At 40.4% G+C, this 19,711-nt stretch overlaps 2 protein-coding genes across 2 annotated transcripts; both read right to left on the reverse strand.

Annotated features, from left to right (window-relative positions):
- Positions 1–3,260: 3,260 nt before the first annotated feature.
- Positions 3,261–8,088, reverse strand: tmem88bl (transmembrane protein 88b-like; the record flags this gene model as incomplete). The annotated part of the gene is made up of 3 exons (XM_083938702.1): positions 8,051–8,088; positions 6,846–7,137; positions 3,261–3,488 (listed from the first exon to the last, which is right to left on the reverse strand). The coding sequence occupies exons 2-3, from the start codon at positions 7,134–7,136 to the stop codon at positions 3,261–3,263; spliced, it is 519 nt and encodes a 172-aa protein (XP_083794828.1). The 5' UTR covers position 7,137; positions 8,051–8,088.
- Positions 8,089–11,744: 3,656 nt separating this feature from the next.
- nbl1 (NBL1, DAN family BMP antagonist) lies at positions 11,745–17,734 on the reverse strand. Its single transcript, XM_083938817.1, has 4 exons — positions 17,295–17,734; positions 15,110–15,290; positions 14,169–14,280; positions 11,745–12,368 (listed from the first exon to the last, which is right to left on the reverse strand). The coding sequence occupies exons 2-4, from the start codon at positions 15,280–15,282 to the stop codon at positions 12,087–12,089; spliced, it is 567 nt and encodes a 188-aa protein (XP_083794943.1). The 5' UTR covers positions 15,283–15,290; positions 17,295–17,734; the 3' UTR covers positions 11,745–12,086.
- Positions 17,735–19,711: the final 1,977 nt, after the last annotated feature.

The raw sequence follows: 19,711 nt of genomic DNA on the forward strand, positions 1-19,711 counted from the left end.
CTGTGCCAAAAATGTATTTGGAGGGGAATTTTTACCTTTTGCTTTTTGATATTAATCTGGCAAGCAGAAACGCATGCTTTTGGCAAGCAGACACTGTGAAGAGCTTACACAAATCACTAAACTACTGTGGGCTGGTATGGGAGCAGTCACATGTGGACACTGCAGGCTTTCTGAACAAGATAAGGACGTTGTGTCTGTCAATGTGGTGCTTTATTGGACAACATACATCTCCACAGACTGGACAACCACATCATCTTTTAATTGGCTTATTTTCTCACCAGTGCAACTGAGGTTAACACAGTCATGTTGTGCATATTATGAAATGGAGGTCACGATTCCCCTTTAGTGTGTTTTTAAGCGTTATGTATGTATGTTTGAGTGAATGTTGTTACTTACAAACCTTTAAAACTAGGTTACATCACAAAAGAGACACTGTGGAAAAAACGGCCCTGTTTTTATTGTTGTATGGTTAAAACATGACATTAAGTTGCTGTTTTGTTGCTAGCACTAAAATGAACAGCTGAACAACAAATAAACACTGTAATCCTTCCAAAACATTCAGGTGTGATTTTCTTTCCAACATTATAAAACATCTCTTTCCTTACTCTTAAAATACTGGAACTACAAGTGCTTCATTGCTGAAAACAAACAATTTTAATACAATGGAGGATCAATAACAGGGCTGTCATAAAACACACAAATAAATATGTTATGAATACAAAATAAATACAGTATGATAACACTGGCACAGGACGAGTAATAGAGCCGTGACTCAAATCTGAACAGCCATAACTTTGTGGTACTGTCAGCCTCTGTTGTTTATATAATGAAGGCTGTGTTTTATTATGGCACGATGTGATCTAAAAGATGCACTTAATGAAATATGTTTTATATATTTTCCTACCTCCCACAAGACTTATAATCTGCTACATCAGATAAACAGACATCAATGTCCATTTAATTCACCTTACAGACGATATTAAGATCCTTTTTATCGTTACATTATTCACCCAGTTTTTCGAGGAGTTGATCCCAACATACTGGACAAATTCAAAACAATGTACTGTTTGCAATGATGTTTTGACCTTTTTGCTAGACTTCTAATGTGCAACCACAAATAACTTCACAGCAATATATTTGTGTCACAGATTAGCCATGTCATCATAATTAGCAAACAGGCAATACAAAATCACATAAGTATTAGTTTTATACACAAAATCTAATTGAATACTTCCATTATGAAGCGGTTTGTGATGTTACTGTCTTGCAACTGCTACCTTGTCAAAATAAAATGACCATTCCTTTGACTCTTGCTTGTGTTAAAACCATTGTGATATTGCAGTACTTATGTGGATATCCTTCATCTTACAGAGCTGATTTGTATTTTTTTCTGATCTGTCCCAAGATGCATTTTGTTCAGTGAGTGCAGAATATGTTTTGGGATGATTGTGTGTGAGGGTAAAGTACAAAGACATCACTCTACAAATCACTGAAAAGTATTCAGCCCCTAAAACAAAGACAAATAAGACTGAGTTGGAAATTGCTACAAAGAACTTAAGCACAATCACGTTTTTCTGGTTCTCAACAAATCACAAAATGATCTTAAAGTGTAATTGCAGCGCAAAATCCTCCCGTGGTCTTTTTCTGCAATTACATTCATCAAATAAGCCTTCAAGACAGTTTTTTTATTGTAGCAACTATTAACGGAGAAATCCTGGAGAGTCGCTAACAGCACGACGTGGCTAACACCCATTAGCTCAGGACAGTACGGTGAAGGCATTAAAACCATTTTTTTAACCACTAATGCTGCTCAAAATAACAGCAAACCTCTGCAGCAGCATGAGAAGAGTCCCTACACGTAAAACAGAGCACAAATGGACTCCTTCCTTTTGGATTGACTTTGGTATCGACTTGAATGGACTTTACTACGAGGAGCTGGTACCAGGACTAATGGTTAAAAAAGCCGTTTTACTGCCTTCACCGTACTGCCCCGAGCTAATCACTGTTAGCCACGTCCGGCTTTTAGCAACTCTACCGGATTTCTCTGTTATTAGTTGTTACACGAAAGTAACTGTCTCAATGGCTTACTTGATGTATGTAAGTGCCGAAAAAACAATGGGATGATTTTGCGTAAAAATTATGCTTTAAAGGCAGAATAAGTAGGATTTGTCGGTTGGGGTTTGTTAACAAAATATTAAAAGTTGGCCCCGCCTACCCGGCTCAACGAGGGTATGGTGCTCACCGGCGGTTGAAAGCCAACCTGAGATTCATCTCTCTATTTTTGGAACAGGTTTTGTCCGCTGGGTGCTTTGCCTTGTTATATTTGCATTTTTTTCTGTGTCTGACACTTTCGTAGCTTCCTCTTGGATGTGTGCTCAGCCCATTTTTTACGAGACTATACATTGATTTTTTAGGAAAATCCTACTCATCCTGCCTTTTAAATTAGAGTGGGTAGACAAAATAATTGAGACACCTCCAGACGCAACCCAGTACAAGAATACTGCAAAACTTGGCCTCATTTGCTGTCTGACAGTTAGATGAAAAAAGCAACACAACTCTCATATCTGTCTGTTAAGTATAAGGATAGAGCCAGGAGGTGGTTAGCGGTTTAACATAAAGACTGAAAACAGGGGGAAAAAGCTAGCATAGCGTGACTCTGTCCAAAATCCAATAAGTTGTATCCAGTTTGTTTAATCTTTACAAAAAGTGAGGTGTTAAAACAACAGCATACCTTGTGGTTTTACAGGGGCTAAAGTGCTAAAACATTTTTATTTGACAACACCACTGACTACCTGGAGTCTTGACAACACTGTGAGGTTGCCAGGCAACCAGCGAACCCTCCAGGAAGTTATAATGGGCAGCCAAGCAATCGTACAGAAAACCCAGAGAGCTGAACAGACTCAGCCGCGACACTCACACTTCCTGCTAATTTTTCCTGTTGGCTACTCATAGTATTGCAACTGAAAACGTCCCTGCAGCCCAAAACACTTGTTTCCCATAAACCACCATTAGTCTCTGACTACCGCTCTGTCTCTCAAAAATAAGTGAATAAGTATATTTTGCACTACGCCAAACTGTCTTTAAGACTTAGCATCCGGTTAAGTCACCACCTCTTACACTAGTGTGTTGATTACATCGTGAGATGTTTCTGTTATTTTGTCTACCCGCTGTATCTCTCTGGTTAATTTGACGCTAATCTAACGTTCTGATCCTCTGACTGTTAGCACATCCGTCCATCAGGGCCTCGTGCTGCGTCCCGATCAGACCCAGGCGTGGACACTGCTCGCCCAGTCGATCAGCCGTCCTCGGTACCAGGCGCGTGTGATCGGCTGAATGAGAAGCAGGAGTCGAAACCTTCGGAGCAGCCCACAGAAGACTGCGGCCGCCACAACCACGAGCGGCGACATCATCACGAAACCCAGGATAATGAGGGCGGAGCAGCTGTTGTCGTCAAGGTAACGGCAGATGGCAGAGGGGGCGTCAAGAACCTAAAATGTCAAACAGAGGGGGACGATAAAAGCAGACAAGAGGGCTCTAGGGGACGTGATGAACATTTTGGCATCAGAAGGAGCTGTTTCTTTTCTGTCATGAAGCAAATAGGTGGGATTTGTTGTTTTTTGTGTGTGTATGCATATGCTCAGGGTGCAGGGGAGGGACGGTGTGGGTAGTCGGCTGTGACAGTTTCTCCCAGCCTCCCTCTACTGTTCAGATAAGAAGTGGCTCAGTAGCACCGAGCTGCCAATCATTTTGTGAGGGCGAGCAAGAGGGAGAGGGAGGACCAGGGTCAAAAAGAGATGGAAATGAAAGAAAGATGTAAAGCTGACAGTTGCAGAAGTACACACTGACATCCTTACAAGAACACACACCAGTTATACACAGACAGACACATAAAGTACAAATGCATTATCTCAGACACACTCAAAATGATTGTGTTCAGTCTAAAGCCCTTTTCTAAACAATCCCTTATTGTAAGCTTTTTCAAAAGGAGCTTCGCCTCCAACGCACCCTAGCAACAGCAGTGTTTGACACACTTATGAGCACACACAGACACACACACACACACGCACTGACAGAGAGACACAAACACACACAATCACACACACACACACACACACACAATCACACACACAAACACACAAAAACCTCTGTCAAGTGCTTTCACTGAGTACTTTTTCCTCCTCATCGTGCTGTCAGCATGTCTGCGCACAGCTGGTGCTGGCACCCAATCAGACAGCCTTGTCTTCTCAGCGGGACCCTATCTCATGTGAAGAGTGTTGCCACAATAGGGAGAACTCCCTGATTGACACTGTCTGTAATTGTTTTGCTCTGAACCGACATTTCCTCTGGTCTAATCGTGATTATAGTCTTGTTGCACGTGCACGCTTTGCATTTTCTTAATTTGTCTGCTCTGTCAATCATTCAACACAGAGACAAGTGGGCAACAGGGCCAAATGTATCAAAGGTGGGTTGTGAACAAATCCCCACCGCAGCGACTTCCTAGTTGATCCAGAACGGAAGTGCCAAAAATGTCAATTCTCCGAGTGTTCAGTAGAGGCAGGTATCATAATAGAGCAATTTCTCATTGACCCCCATGTTAAACAGGCCGTTTTCACAGCAGAAACAAGCTGTAAACAAAACACTCTTTCAAACTTGTTAGCAAACAGTTGCTTATTTATCCAGCAGTTACAGAGCAACACTATCATTCATTTGCAGTTGTGTTTGTGTCTGCAATATTCACTCTACTTTTAGCTCTTTTGTTCTCCATCAACTCCTGAGGATAAAAAAATGCTCCACCATGTTCACCAGCTAGTCACTAACTGTGTGTCTGTCTGTCATTTCATGCTGGGCACATGCTGTGGGTTTTGTTTGCTGCTGAAAGGTGATGACAGGTGCTTGGTGTGGCTGAAAATACTAAATTAATGTTTATTATCCTTGGGTTTGTCACTATGAGGGACATCTTTTGCATTTAAAAAATATAGACTATAGCAGCATCAATCATTCTTGATAGGTGTTCATGCATGTATTAAAAACGTATCGTCAAACATCGTCTGTTAGCTGACAGTAGAGAGTGACAGGAAAGGGATGACATACGACGAAGGTTCCCTTCAGGACTCAAACTGGGGTGTAAGAAATTTCAAGCTTTGAGCTTTACAGCTTGTCACCTTGACCCCCCAATTACAAGTTTAAAAAATAGATTTATTATTATTATTATTTTGTGCATTTTGCCTTTATTTTGACAGATGAAGTTGATAGAAATGAAGCGTGTGGAAAGTGGAAAGGGGTAAAATCACAGAAATAGATTCAGAGTAGAACCATAGACTGTATAAAAAATAAGCGTAGCCTCTACGTCGAGGTCCGTTCTCTCAACTTGATCCCGTCATACTCGCCTATACCTCTTACCTCTTACCTATACCTCTTACCAAAAGGGGGCATTGATGTGAAGTTGGGGGAGGGAAGATACGTCCGTCTGGCTGACGTATACCTCCGAGGAGAAGTGAGGGCCAGAGGCTAGCTGTCACTCAATAGGCTGTGCCCCTAATTATTCAGAAACTTTAACCTCCAATAAAATAAGAAATTGCTCAAAAACTCCCTCAGTGTTGTCATGGAGATATGACCTAAACATACAGACTATAATGTTTTTTTGTAGCAGGCCTTAAACAGGTTTAATTATGCTGTGAAAACGATCTGTTTAACATGGGGGTCAATGAGAAACTGCTCTATTATGAAACCCGCCCCTAGTGGACACTTTTGGCACTTCCATATTGGATCCACCTGTAAGTCGCTGTGGTGGGGATTTGAGTAGACCGGACATTGAACTGTTTACTGCGGTCATTTGACTAGTTCAAAAGAAAATGTCGCTCAGCACTTTGCACACTGACCATAGAAATAGAATGACCACTACAACAGCCACAGTTCTTTGCAATGGCTATGGTGCACACGAAGTAAGAAGGGCCGCTGCTCTGACCCTCCTGCGGTTGGTATGGGTGAAATGCAACAGAGGTCACAACCTGGAATCGAACCAGAGACGTTGCATTAACACGGTATGTGTCTTAGATCAATAGCTGGACAATTAGGAGGCTTTTCAGGACATGTCCAGCATGGTGATTAGTAATTTAAAGGGTTGCCATCGGCAACTAAATCTAAACTTGTGCAGACTATTGGTCAATAGACAGTAGAAGTGGCGTCAAGAATCAATGGAGGAAATTGTACAGCTACTGGGAGACAACAAACTAATGTTTTTAGTAGATTACATTTTTTTAAATGGATTAAATTGGTTCCAAATACTTGTAGTACATTCATTCCCACACTGTTTCCTTATTGTTTGCTTCCTACGAAACACAACATCTCACAGAGATTTATACAGAAAGTCATTTCAGCGTGATCAGTTTGCATACAGTTTTTTTCTAAATCATGATAGTGGATTGTTATAAAATTATATTATGTTATAAAATTACATATTTGGAAACATCAGTTGGGGTGAAAATGTAATACAATGCAAAATATCACATTAGACAACACAGATATCCCAAATCATTATCCTATTATTTCACATTGTTAAAATAGTGAACTCTGAGGCCCACAGAGATTCCTGCCATGTGTAAACACAATCCTCTGTCTGATATCACAGTCTGGACTTTGTGTCAGTGAATCAGTGTCCACCAACCACCTCAGCACAGTATCCTCTGGACTAATCATCCAGAGGCAGGATTTGGCTCAGATGTAACTTTACATTTTGAATTTTAGAGCTCAAATCACACCGGTGGGTCAGCTTTCAACAAGAGAAACGGTTAACTTTTCCTCTCAGCTTTTCTACACAGGGAATAAACAACAGAGTGACAGCTCACCCTGGAGTGGCAGAGGAAACCGGCGTACAGCAGCAGCACTGCAGGCAGCAGCACCACGGAGAAGACCACAGCCAGGAGCAGAGTGGTGGCTAAGATGACACACAGGTCCCAGATGATGAGAGCTGCCCCGCAGGCCACGCAGCCGCACCTGCCCCTGCGGCTGCCCCACGCGCTGCCCCCACTGTGGGCCACGGGAGGGGGCAGCATCTTCACTCCCTCCCCGATCCAGAACTCCTCCTCTTTCTCCTCCTCCCCTGAACCATCGTCCAAGTCCACCTCTATACCGCACATCCTGAAGAAGATAGAGAAACAAAGACTCTGTTCAAATCAGACGGAGGGGGAATTGTCCTGATTCAGACTGCAGGGTGGTTACAGGCACTGACAAATTCTTTGACTTATTAAAGTTTTAATTTAATGAATGCAACAGAGGCATAACAGGAGAGATTATGCTTGCAAAACACTACTGTACCTATGTAAGTTGTGTATTATGCAAAGACAATAAAGTTCTTTAACATGATTGCATGTTCAATGAGTATATTTCTTAGCTTGTTATCACAAAAACATCAAGAAACCTTGCTCTGTGTTTCCAGGCTTTATTTAATTTGTGCATGCATGCTTGATTTTAAAACCTTAAATAAGAACAATAAGAACTGAGCCGTGGCCCCTCACTGCCTTCTTCTTCTGTTTCGATCCAGGCAGCCAATAACTCATTGGACTATGTAAATGAGGAACACACACACACACACACACACACACACACACACACACACACACACACACACACACACACACACACACACACACACACACACACTGTCTTGTCTGTCTCCCCATCGATCCTCCGGTCGATCTCATTTATCGGTGCTCGTCTCACTGCGCCAATATGATCCATTTTAAACTGAATCAGTCCGAAACCTTTTAACCCTGAACGACCTGCTGCTGAGCTGCAGACACAAACCAGGAGCATCCCACCGGACGGGACACGTGCTCCTCTCAGAGCAGTTTCAACCAACCTGAATACATATTTAGTTTTTTGTGTTTTTTGCTGTTCCTTTACATTGATGCTTAAATTATATTTTGGACTTGGTTACTCTTTTTTTCTGTCGTAAACTGTTGGTTTCACACACATTGATGCATGTGATAGAGATAGAGCAGCACTATGTACCCCATAATAAACACGTTATGATGATAATGTGGTTGCTTACCTACAAGTGGGATCCCGTGAATCCCTCCGGTGTGCTCGTGTTTGAGTTCTCTCCCGGTGATCCACTCGGAGCTCTTATTTTTACGACAAAAAGAAATAAAAGCGTCTGTTTTTGTTGAACCGCAGCGCAGAGGAGCACCTGTGAGGTGAGCCCTTGTGCTGCTGGAGTGAGGCTGTGAGGAACCTCTGTGCGTCCGCGGGGGAGCGAGCGACTCCGGGCCGCGCGCACTACCGTCAACTGCGCGCTCACGCGGTCGCACAACAATTACATCTCCAACTTTAAAAAAAACAACTGTTTTATTTCAAATTGAAATGTTTTTGTTTTAACACAACAGACCCCACAGCTGCTCCCCACATTAACCCACAAACCAAAATGCAGGACCACTGAGAGGCTGGTGTCATCGCTGCTGATCACTTTATAAAACTGTTTTTTTATTGTGATATATCTAAGAAGTTTTAGAGTGATGTTGAATCTCATTTTTTATGCTGCTAACTCTGTCTACTCTCTGACCCTTAAAGATGTTATTTGCTACCATGTTAACCCTGAAGTTAATGCTCTTCAACACCTGATGAACTTTATTTGCTCCTTTGCTCCTAGAACTGACCTCTTTGCTTCAATCTCTGATTTTGTTAAATAACAAAAAAGAAATACCTTACTGAGTCATTATGAAAAGTTTTCCCCTGAAGCCCCTGTTTGATCTATCTTATTTTAATTTATTTTAAGACACACACAATAAGAACAACTTTTGGGTTGCCAGGTTGTGGAAAACCCTCCTCCACACATGTTAAAATGAATTTATTAATGTATTAAAAGTTAGCCTTTTAAGAATTCATGACTGACTTTGTGGTTTGTTGTTGTTAAAAATGTTTAAATAAATGACCTACACTTAAAACTTGCTTTTAATTCAAACGTGATAAATTATTAAAAAAAAGAAAAAGAAGTACTACTACCTACTTATTAGGCTAATTGACATTGAGCCTATAAATGCATTGTTAAACTGAAAGGATAACACCGAACAAAGAAAGTGATTTCGTTATAACCATGAAGTCGTTCTTGTTAATTTATATATATATTTCTGTTAGGTTAAACTCACTTTATAAAGTTTGCCTGTGCCTTATTATAAAATGGTACTGTTTCTTCAAGCTTTATTTGATTGACGTTCTTAAATATGTAACATTTCCAAAAAGACAAACCTGGACAGCCTGTTAAAACAACTCAACAGGCGCCTTGATGATCGCAGTGATGTCACGGTGTACTCCAGAGCGTGGTTGGTACACTGTGACACCACACATGAGCCTGGTATTAAGGTTGTTTTTAACAATTAGCTCATTATAAAGCCATTGTTGGTATGTATTGTACATTTGTCTGTTTAAATAATAACTTATTATAAAGGCTGCTCATAGCCTCATCATGTTGTTCTTGTCCAAAGTGACCTTTGCTCAGGGTTATATGTAAACCTGTAAGTGTATTTCAGTTTAGACAGATAATCAGATAACATCTCAGGAAAATTAGATTAGGGTAATCTTATATTCACACATACTGTAAAGAGTGACTCACAGATCAAAATAAGAAGAAATATACAATAAATTCAAACAAATCAACCAAAACTGTATCAGAAAATATAGATTATAAGGAAAGACATGGGATGTGTTTTGTACCAGGTGAAAGGTGATAAGCTTTAGGGCCTGCCTGTGTGCATGAGAACTGAAAACGTTAAGTGTTCAAAGGGGAAAAGTCGATTAAAGCTGGATAAACCAGTCAGTATGTGACAATATGCTGTGCTATGTTCGTAAATGTGCCTCTGAGTTTTTCCCTCTGCCTTTCACCAATCTCAGAGCATCGCCAGCTGTGCAGCGCAGAGATAAGCGCATGATCGATTTGTTTTGCAGCACAGACAGACAGTCAACCTTTTTCTGTTCAAATTTAATTACACCGAACAGGGGGGCGGGGAGATGAGAGGATATGGGACAGAGCTGACAAGAAACGAAAGAAAAGATACTGTCTGTATGTGGATACACAGATGAGGGAATGATTGATGGAGGAGAGGAAAGATGCAGAGGAGAATCTGGGGGAAGGCTTTGTTGGTTTGGTGTCTGGTTCAGAGGAGCTGAAAAGTAACTTAAGAAGCTTACAGTATATATAACCTTTCTAGACTCCACCTGTGACCTCTGCTGACATCTGCTGGGCTCTCTGTGAACTTTTTTAACTTGGCGTAGCACACACACTTTACAATGTTCCTCAGTAACGTCCTTCAGCCTTTCTTCATTGACTGGACTGAAGTTTATTTTACCCATCAGACCATGAACTGAACATCCTCCACGTGTTTCCTTTAGGACCATCAAGCTTTGTGTGATTCTGTCGCTCTCTGCCTACAACTATGCGCACTACGCACTATATCTATAGTATTTTTTAATTTTACAGGAAATATTTCCTAGAAAGGGTTTCTTGGAAGAAAAAAATATATTTTACCAATACATACAAATAAAATAGAAATTTCCTTGGAGGAGAATTCTTCTTTAAAATACAAGAAAATATTAATTTATTGTTGACTTATTAGAAACTTTAGGGTGAACTGTATGCTTGTCTGTAGAAAAAACGCCCAAAAAAGTGTATTAGTTGAACACTGTCTCTATCTTCTTTTCCATAAACATAATGGGAAGTTTTAGGAGGCATGAATCAGAAATGATAGCCCTGTAAAATGAAGTGTAACCAAAGTAAATGTTTTATTGCAGGCTACTTTATAGCAAAAGTCTAAAAGTCTAAAAAGTCTAAAAGTCTAAAAGGACTAAAAATAGAAAAGAAAAAACCTTTTTTATATATATATATTATCTTGTTGTAAACAGTATATTGACCAAGTACCAATGATTATCCCAATTTGAAGCTCCATTAAGAGGACGGAGTCTCTTAAATTCTTCCATTAGCCCTCTGTAGCGTCCTTTTTCCATTCTGAATCACCGCACTTCAAAGTACATTTTTTTGAGTTATTGGTTACTGTGATCATTTCTCTCCACACCGACTGTAGAGAGACCCCCTTCTAGCATGACTCCAGTGTTGGAGAAAGGGGACAACATCAGCAGTCTGAGGTAACCAGATCAAGTGGATTATCTTCCAAAGAAATTCCCTCTTTGTGTTACTATCGCTCTGCAAGTAAATACAGACTGTAGAAATACAGAGACCGAAACTTGATATTAGCTTGAGTAAAAGGCATTCTTGCACAACATGAGGACTGTGAATCCCCCCTTACCCCTCCATCTCTTACTTTGCAGTCACACTGAGAAGGGGTCATTTCACTGCCAGCATGAACAGGAGGCAAAACTACAGCAAACAACGATTCCTTTAACGTACATATGGTCAATTTTGCAGCTTTTAATCCAACAACATAAAAAATAGGAAAGAGGTTAAAAAAAAAAAAGAGGTAGAAAGTGCCACAACAGTGCTGTTTTCAGACCAATGAAATGGGGAAACAGCAGCTTTTCTGAGCTCCAGTCAGCCGCACCAACATCTATTAAATGTTTATTAAAGAAAAGACCACTATTTCTTTTTTTTTTATACAAACAGTAAAAGGAGGCTGTGGGTGTTTCTTTGGTTCAACACAAAAAACACTTTTTCCAACGCCACTGATGCTCTCTGGGACAGAGAAGGAGAGTGTTAATTGGCACTTGTGTGAATTAAATAAAAGACAAAATGACAGTCATCACAACAATAGGATTTATTGCTCTTAAGCTGATTAAAAGTAACGAGACTACATCTTATTAACAGACTATAGTCATTTCCGGGAGCACACATATGCATGTTTAATCAGCAAACAAAAAGAGTGCACAGGCTGGTGTGTTTGTACGAGTTTATATACAATAGAGTGTAATCTGATAGCATGACTGTCAGAGTGTGTGTGTGTGCCTTTAGTGAAACATTTTAACACAAAGTGAAGCCATATTTTCAAAGTGCCTTTACAATACTAGAGATTGGTACAAAGGATGCAGTGTGGAGTAGAAAGGAGAGGGCAGAAGAGAGGAGCAATGTTAGAAAAGAGCTGCACCTACCCTCCGTCTGATGTGTGTGGTAGTGTGTGATGGTCTGTGTGCGGGTGAGCATGCTTATTAGAGTGTGTGTCTGAGGGAGGCAGAGGGTGAGGCTGAGCGCCGCCGAGGGTGTGAGATAAAGACGGAGCGTCCACAACGTTGTCTGCTGGATACAGCTGCATCACCGCCCCCTCCTGGCCACCGTCCTTACTGCAGGACTGGCAGCTACAGTGGAAGATCCTCTCCACAAGCTTATCCACGCGAGGAGACTCTTCATTACCCGGGCACTCCAGAGTCACCTGTACACACACACACACACACACACACACACACACACACACACACACACACACACACACACACACACACATACACACACATACACACACACATACACACATATATATATATATATATATATATATATATATATATATATATATATATATATATATATATATATATATATATATATATATATATATATATATATATATATATATACACATATGCCATATTTAATGAACAGAAACTGAACTTTATATTAAGCTTAGGTCTTAGGTCTTAAATCTTCCACTTTGTTATCCACTAAATAGTTTTGCCAGACTTATCTTCACAGCGCCGTGTCAGCACTGGAGAAAAGTCTTGGCTGCACGAGTTAACATTCATGGATGGGGGAAAAAAACGTTTTGGCCTGTTTGCATTTCTTTAAAAACAGTCACAAAATGTTAAAATGCGTTTTGATTGTTGTTGCTGTTGTCATCACTGTATTCCTGTGACCGGTGTGTTAAATGTCGATCTGCGAACTGAATTTTCTTCAGGAAAAATGTTTGTAATTAAATAAAAGAACATTCTGCTAAACAAGAGAGTCTATAGGTAGCATGTTGTCTGTGTGGTCATCATATTTATTTTTGCAGTAAATAGTGTGAAAAACATACACTTACACAAAACTGACACTTACCTGTTAACTTGGTCAGGAGAGGTGGTTATTTTGCATTTTGACTTATTTTATTCATTTGTATTTATGTTACTATTAACTTGTATTTGTTGAGATATTTTCTTTATTACTACTTTTCCTTCTAAGGAAATCGGATTTTTACAACGTGTACCGTACGGTTATATACTGTATGAATAGATGTTTTTGGTCAGATTCACACTCCTCAGTGTTTTTGCTTCGTTAGAGACTGTTTCATTTTCACGAAAAAAAAAAATGCTCCATGATTATATTGTCCATGGAATAAATATTATTTTGCCTGATGAAGGTCAGCACCTAAACGTTGCAAATAAATGTCTTTTTGCAAATGAGTGTGTGGGAATTTGTTTGAAAATAGAATAAACTATAAAACAAGCAGAAAATATACAAGCCCACTGTAAACCTCAGTGTTACACAAGCTCTTCTAGCTCTTAAGACCTCACGCAACTTCCCCTCACTGTTTCCATTAACCCTCGAAAATGATAATTCAGCAGTTTTATCAAGATCTACCACCAAGTGCCAAACCAGCATGGAGCAGTATCCTCTTTCATGAGAACTGACTTTGTTTTGTTTCAAACTGAATTTTGTTTAAAGTCCTGCAATAACAATCATAACCACAGACATAAACATCCATTTCCATTCATTAGACGCAAAGTGAGACTGCAGATCCTTACTTTGTAAGTTCTCAAGCAACACAAACAGTACTGCATTTAATTAATCTATCAGGTAACAGCACTGAACTCCAAGAGATACAATATTTTCCATTGAAACATGAGGAGACCTCACCTGTGGTCCCACCCGGCTAGTCTACCTGGCAGCTTTCCAAATGACATACACCTCACTAAAAAGCCTTTGTTGTCGAAAGACTGGATTCCTTCTGGCTTACAGGGACAATGAACTTTAGACGAGTATAAAATACAGGATTAAGGTTCATAGAGTACCGGAGAAATTGTGACACAAATGTTCAAAATCTTCCATTTCAGTTTGTTTATTTTTTTCCATCTGCTTTGTGTTCACCAGCGAACAGTCATTCTTTCATGTTGGAAACCTGTGGTTTTGTGTGTGAGTTGGACAAGTCAGTGTTGGTGTGTGCCTGCTACATGAGCTAATGTGCAATAAATCTTACCACTTCCCACTGCGTCTGGGCAGGCATGCAGGAGTCACAGTGCACCAGGGACTCGGTTGACTGTGGGAACGTGTTGGGGACACTGTAACTGAAACACTGGCCCAGACACGCTCTGTGAGGAGGACAGAACACATTGCACGATTCAGCTGCGCGGCCAGAGCGTTCATGCCTGTGTGAGCAAGAGCTGTGGATGTCTGGTAGCCTCAGGCCAAACACAAAATCACAAAATGGAGACTTGTTATTTATAAATGTTAGGTCAACTTCTCATTATCAATTAAGCTCATGATTACAGTAAGAATGCGTCGCTCCCAAATATTGTGGTAAACATAGGAGGCAGAGTGCAACACTTGTACATCTGTGTGGGGACGGCAGCTTAGGGAAGAATACATATCAATGTTTTCTGAGCGAGTGTTACTAGAATAACTAATGAACTGTTGTAAGTAACTTGAAGGCAGTTAAGAAAAAGAAAAGTAAAGTATGCGTGGCCCATTTTTAAAGCTTTTTCATGGTATTTGTTGACAATGATTAATATATATATATAATATCCCCAGCGTTATACTTACTTAAAATATATTTTTCCAACCACAGAGGCAGCCACTAATTTCAAGCATGTAGAAATTAACACGGAGAGTTTAAACTTGCTCAGCATAGTGTTGTGTAAGTAATTTGTTATTTTTTCAGACTTTCATACTTCAAGTGTAATGAATGCTGTCTCACACATGTGTCAACCCCCTGCAAGTTTGTTTTAACTTAATTTACTGGGAACAAATAACTTCCTGCAAGGCAGAAAAATACAGAAATCTGCCCGACAAACTGAGGCATAACTCTGAAGATGCACCTTTTTGATATCTAGACATTTCTGCATTATTCTCTTCAGCTGCAGAGAGATTGCGGACAGAGACAGTGAGAGAGAGAGGGACAGAGAGGGCCTTCATCCTGACCTGTTTTGAATAGAGCGAGGCTGACATCCCGTGTGCCCGACTATCTGTGTGATGTTCTTGGCTTCGCACCAGGCGCTCTTGTCAGGGAACAGCGCCAGGCGGTTGATGTGTGCAGGCGGTGCCGCTGAATACAGTGCAAACAGTGCCCAACAAATCTGGATCCTCTGCCACATGACTGCACCTAAAGGGGCAGAAAACCACAGCATGTTACCGCTGTTAACCTTGCTCCACACAAAGACACAAACTCTCACAAAGCTCTTTTCTTGCTCTGTTCTTGATGTCGGATACCTGGCTGTATAGTTAATAAGAAAGTTGGGTTACATACAGGCTGTGGATTGGCAACGTCCTGGTGATTACCAACTTGTGCTTCATATTTTTGGCCTAATTATTTCCTAATTATGTTTGGTTCATTTGAACGTTTTAAAGAGACAACTTCTTAATTATCTGAATCACCAGGTGCAGAGACATTATGCTGCGTTTGTATTGTCAAAAAGGAGACAATACAATGAGGGGAGGGAGGCAAATGTCTGCTCCATACCACCTGACTCTAATACCAAGTCTGTCCTCTGCTCTGTTTCACCCAATTCTTTAAAAATGCCTCAACCAGTCACGTCATTTACAACCTACAAAATCGTTTTCTCCTGCTGCTTATAAAAAAAGTGTCTGGTGGTCACCCACGTCGACTAGCCTACTTTAGCCCACGCGTTTTTCAGCACTTGCATGTCTCTGACACAAGAAACCTCTGTCTACAAGGACCAACAGAGCTCCTCTCCTCTTGTATTGTGCATACATTTAAAAGATAAAGGGGAGGCGGGTGTGCTGTTGTGGTAGTGGGGACTTGGTTTAATAAAATATCTTTTTTATTTTGGATAGACTTCAAGAGTTCACTTTCAGAACACTCAGACACCATTTATTAAGGTTAAAGTGGTAAAAACACGTGGCCTACTGTTTCAAATACAGTAGCAGTGAATATAAAACTAAAATGTGTTATTTCCACGGACACATTATATCATTTAGACCAGGTGTTTTCAACGTTTTTAGGTCAAGGACACCCTAGCTGAAAGAGAGACGAAGCAGGGTACTCAAACTACAAATACTGTATTAAATTGAGTTGCATATTAAATTGGGCCAAACAGCTAGGGCGGCCTAAAGCCCTACAGCTTTTTATGGTGCATACAATACTAAGATATTACAATGATCATTATTACCATATTCATATATGTATACATCATATGTTAATGTTGAACATACATTTGGAAGGCAGATTGAATCCTTCAGCTCAATTTGGCTACCTCAGTGGCTATCTTGCCTATAAGCACCCATGTTCCCCGCTTTGTTTGTGACAGGGGGACATAGGAGTTTTTTTTTAAAAAAGGTCCAATGTTCCCTACTTTTCCCAAAAAGGGTCCCATGTTCCCTGATTTGTTTTTTTTTTCCCCGCAATCAGTGCCGGATTCCCTGGCAAACATATTTATGTAGACTCTAACACTACATCCTAATCCTGACCCTAACCCTAACAAAATGCGGGATTAAATCTGCGAAGGCATAAATTTATGACCGGAGAACATGACCCCATATAAGCCAGTTAGCCTAGCATCAGGGTTGAGTTAATGTTTTTTTTTTTTTTACAAATTTATCTTTGCTAATAATACGTTGTATTTATATTTTCAGACATATTAAAAAATTATCAAACAACTTGGCGGACCCCCTGCAGTAACTGAGGACCCTTCTGGGGGTCCCGGACCCCCTGTTGAAGATCTCTGGTGTAGACGGTTAGATCTGAAGGTCAATAATGTGTAACGTACGTTAACGGCAGTTACTTGGAATTGCGTTTGTAACGGCTGATGTAAACAATTCTTCTCTTCCTGGCTTTCTTTTATTCATTACACTTTGAATTCAGAGAAATCACGTTTGCCTAAACTTTATGAGTAAATTAAACCGGCTAATTGACGGGTTTTTCTTTGAGTTACTTCGGAAGGTAGGAGAAAGTTGCAGCCGTCATTTTAAACAAGTGTCGCAGCTAACTGACGTTGTCTAACGGATGGAAAGTAACCTAGTTAGTAGCCGTTAGAGGCAGCTCTCAGCGGGGTGACAAGTGTAACTTCTACTTTTAAAAGTAGTTACGAAGAGCCTTACTTTCTGATTAACGAACAGTAATTAATTTAGTCGCAGTTGAGACACTTACCACCGCTCACCGACCACCGACCACGGGGAGCAGCCACTTGAGCGCTGCGCAACGTCCCGCGGAGCTGAGCCCCCTCACCAAAAACCTGGCTCCTAAAACCAGAGGATGCGGGTTGTGCCGTCGGATATATCACTACCGTGCGCTGATAATTAAAAGGGAAAATTGCGAGCACTTCGTCAGCGGCGAGGATACATCCGAGTCCAATCTGTCATAAAGCAGTTACATCATCCGGAGAGAAAAAAGAACCGTGCGTCCGACGGAGGAAGGATGGGGAGACGGGATTACAGTTATGAGCGCTATCTCATCCCCGAGTCCATCAGCTCAGAACCGACCCTCCCCTTTGTTCTCTCCCTGTCCACTGCTAAAGTTCCTTGTAACTCCACTGAAAAACACTTTCCAAGTTGTTGTCTTTTGTTGTAAAACTCTGCAGCATGAGTTAGGCGCGGTTGAGCCCCCAGACAGGGATCCTGCTGTGCCGTTTCTGGGCAAAATAAAACAGGGAGGAAGGAGGAGGAGGAGGAGGGGGGAGAAACTGTTGGGAAGGTTTCAAATGTTTCCCAAAGTAGGAGCGATGTGAGACCGCAGATCAGATTTACAGGCAAAAAATGCAAAAATAAATAAGATTACACAAATGGGGCATATTTTTGCAGTCACGCGTTAACTTTTCAGGTACATCTGGCATTGCTTGACATGTTTTTCACATTTTCAAATTGAAACAAAGTGTGGTCATGCAATACAACTGGAAAACAGATGTGAATTGATGCTCTGATCCATCCTTCTGATACCTTGAGGAAGTTGAAATGATTTCAACAGCAGGCTATTCAAACAAACTCATGACAACTTGATCTAATCAAGGCCTCTTAACGTGTTTGGCAGACTTGTGAATCAAGCCATTGTGGTCCAAGTCCCAAGAAAGTCCCAAGTCATTTGGTCCAAGTCTCAAGTAAATCCTGAGTATTTTGGTCCAAGTCTCAAGTAGGTCCTGAGTCATTTGGTCCAAGTCTCAAGTAAATCCTGAGTATTTTGGTCCAAGTCTCAAGTAGGTCCTGAGTCATTTGGTCCAAGTCTCAAGAAAGTCCAGAGTCATTGGGTTCAAGTCTTGAGTAAGTCCAGAGTCATTGGGTTCAAGTCTCAAGTAAGTCCCGAATCATTTGGTCAAAAACTCAAGTAAGTGCCAGATCATTTGGTCAAAGTCTTAAGTCCCAAGTCATTTTTCGTGGGCAAGTCAGGTCACAGGTTATGTCAAATCAAGTCACTTACCTGCAGTATCTGGTCTTTATAAAGAGAAAAGTCTAGGTATTATTTCTTGTCTAATGATAGCATAGGCTGATTTATCTAATCTGTTCAAAAAGTATAAAAGTACATTTTTACTATAGTAACTGATTGCTAACTGATAACAGTCAAATATATGTAACCAAACAAAAAAATCTAATTTTTTTTTTAAAAGCTTATTTGTTTCTTAATTTCTTCTCAATCAGAAACATCCCTGGTTTTATTATTAGGGTCTAATATTAAAAACCAGTGTCTTTTCTGGCTCAAAACCAGTGACACCAGCAGCAGTGTAGCATTAGCATATTTGCATTAGCTGTGCACAAAAGTATTTTAAGTCATCCAATTAGCATTCTACATTAGCATTACCACCACTGAGGTGCCCTTAAGCAAGGCCCTTACCCCAAACTGCAGCAGAGGGGCTGCAGCTCTGCAGATCACCTTGTGGTTGTACTCAGCTTCCAGGTGTGAAGGTGATCAGGACATTCCTGCAAAAGATTGACTTCCTCTCAGTGATCCTTCCCTGAATTAATACAATTTAGAAAGTACTTAAAATAAACTTGTACTTTTCCATTTTATGTTTTTACAACTACATTTCATCAGAATTATTTTCACTTTACTTAGGCCTACATTTACTTGACAGGTATAGTAACTTCACACACATGATTTTACACATGGATGTGTTTAAATTATAAAATAAAATGTATTGTTATACATGCATCTACCCAACAGTATATAACGTAGTAAAACTAAACTCTACTGACTACAGCATTAAAATTCTACTTGCACATGAAATATACTTTTAAATAACCTATTTTTGCTGCTAGACCTTTACCTGTAATTTAATATTTTACAGGGTGCTATAGCTACTTTTACTGAAGTAAAATAATCTGAATAGAGGGGCATCAGCTACAGCAACTCCAAGCTGGAGTCATGCAGCAGCACACATGGCATGCCTGGTCTAATATTTCACCAACAGACTGAACCATTTTGAGCCATTACATGAAGTAGTGTGATTAGGTAGCATTATTAGACTGGTAATTATGATTCATCATTGAGCATTTTTCAGACAGGCACAGACAGGTACGGCTTATGGGTTTTGGCTGCATTGTTACACCTCAGCTGTCAGTGGTCACCCTCACACACCC

Source organism: Echiichthys vipera, assembly GCF_963691815.1.
Source record: "Echiichthys vipera genome assembly, chromosome: X".
Classification (NCBI taxonomy): Eukaryota; Metazoa; Chordata; class Actinopteri; order Perciformes; family Trachinidae; genus Echiichthys; species Echiichthys vipera.

Coding starts and splice junctions, on each gene's coding strand:
- nbl1 (XM_083938817.1), bottom strand. CDS start 15,282: ATGTGGCAGAGGATCCAGATTTGTTGGGCACTGTTTGCACTGTATTCA. Junction 14,281..15,109: donor CCTCGCTCTATTCAAAACAG/GTCAGGATGAAG, acceptor TCCTCCTCACAG/AGCGTGTCTGGGCCAGTGTT. Junction 12,369..14,168: donor CCCAGACGCAGTGGGAAGTG/GTAAGATTTATT, acceptor GTGTGTGTACAG/GTGACTCTGGAGTGCCCGGG.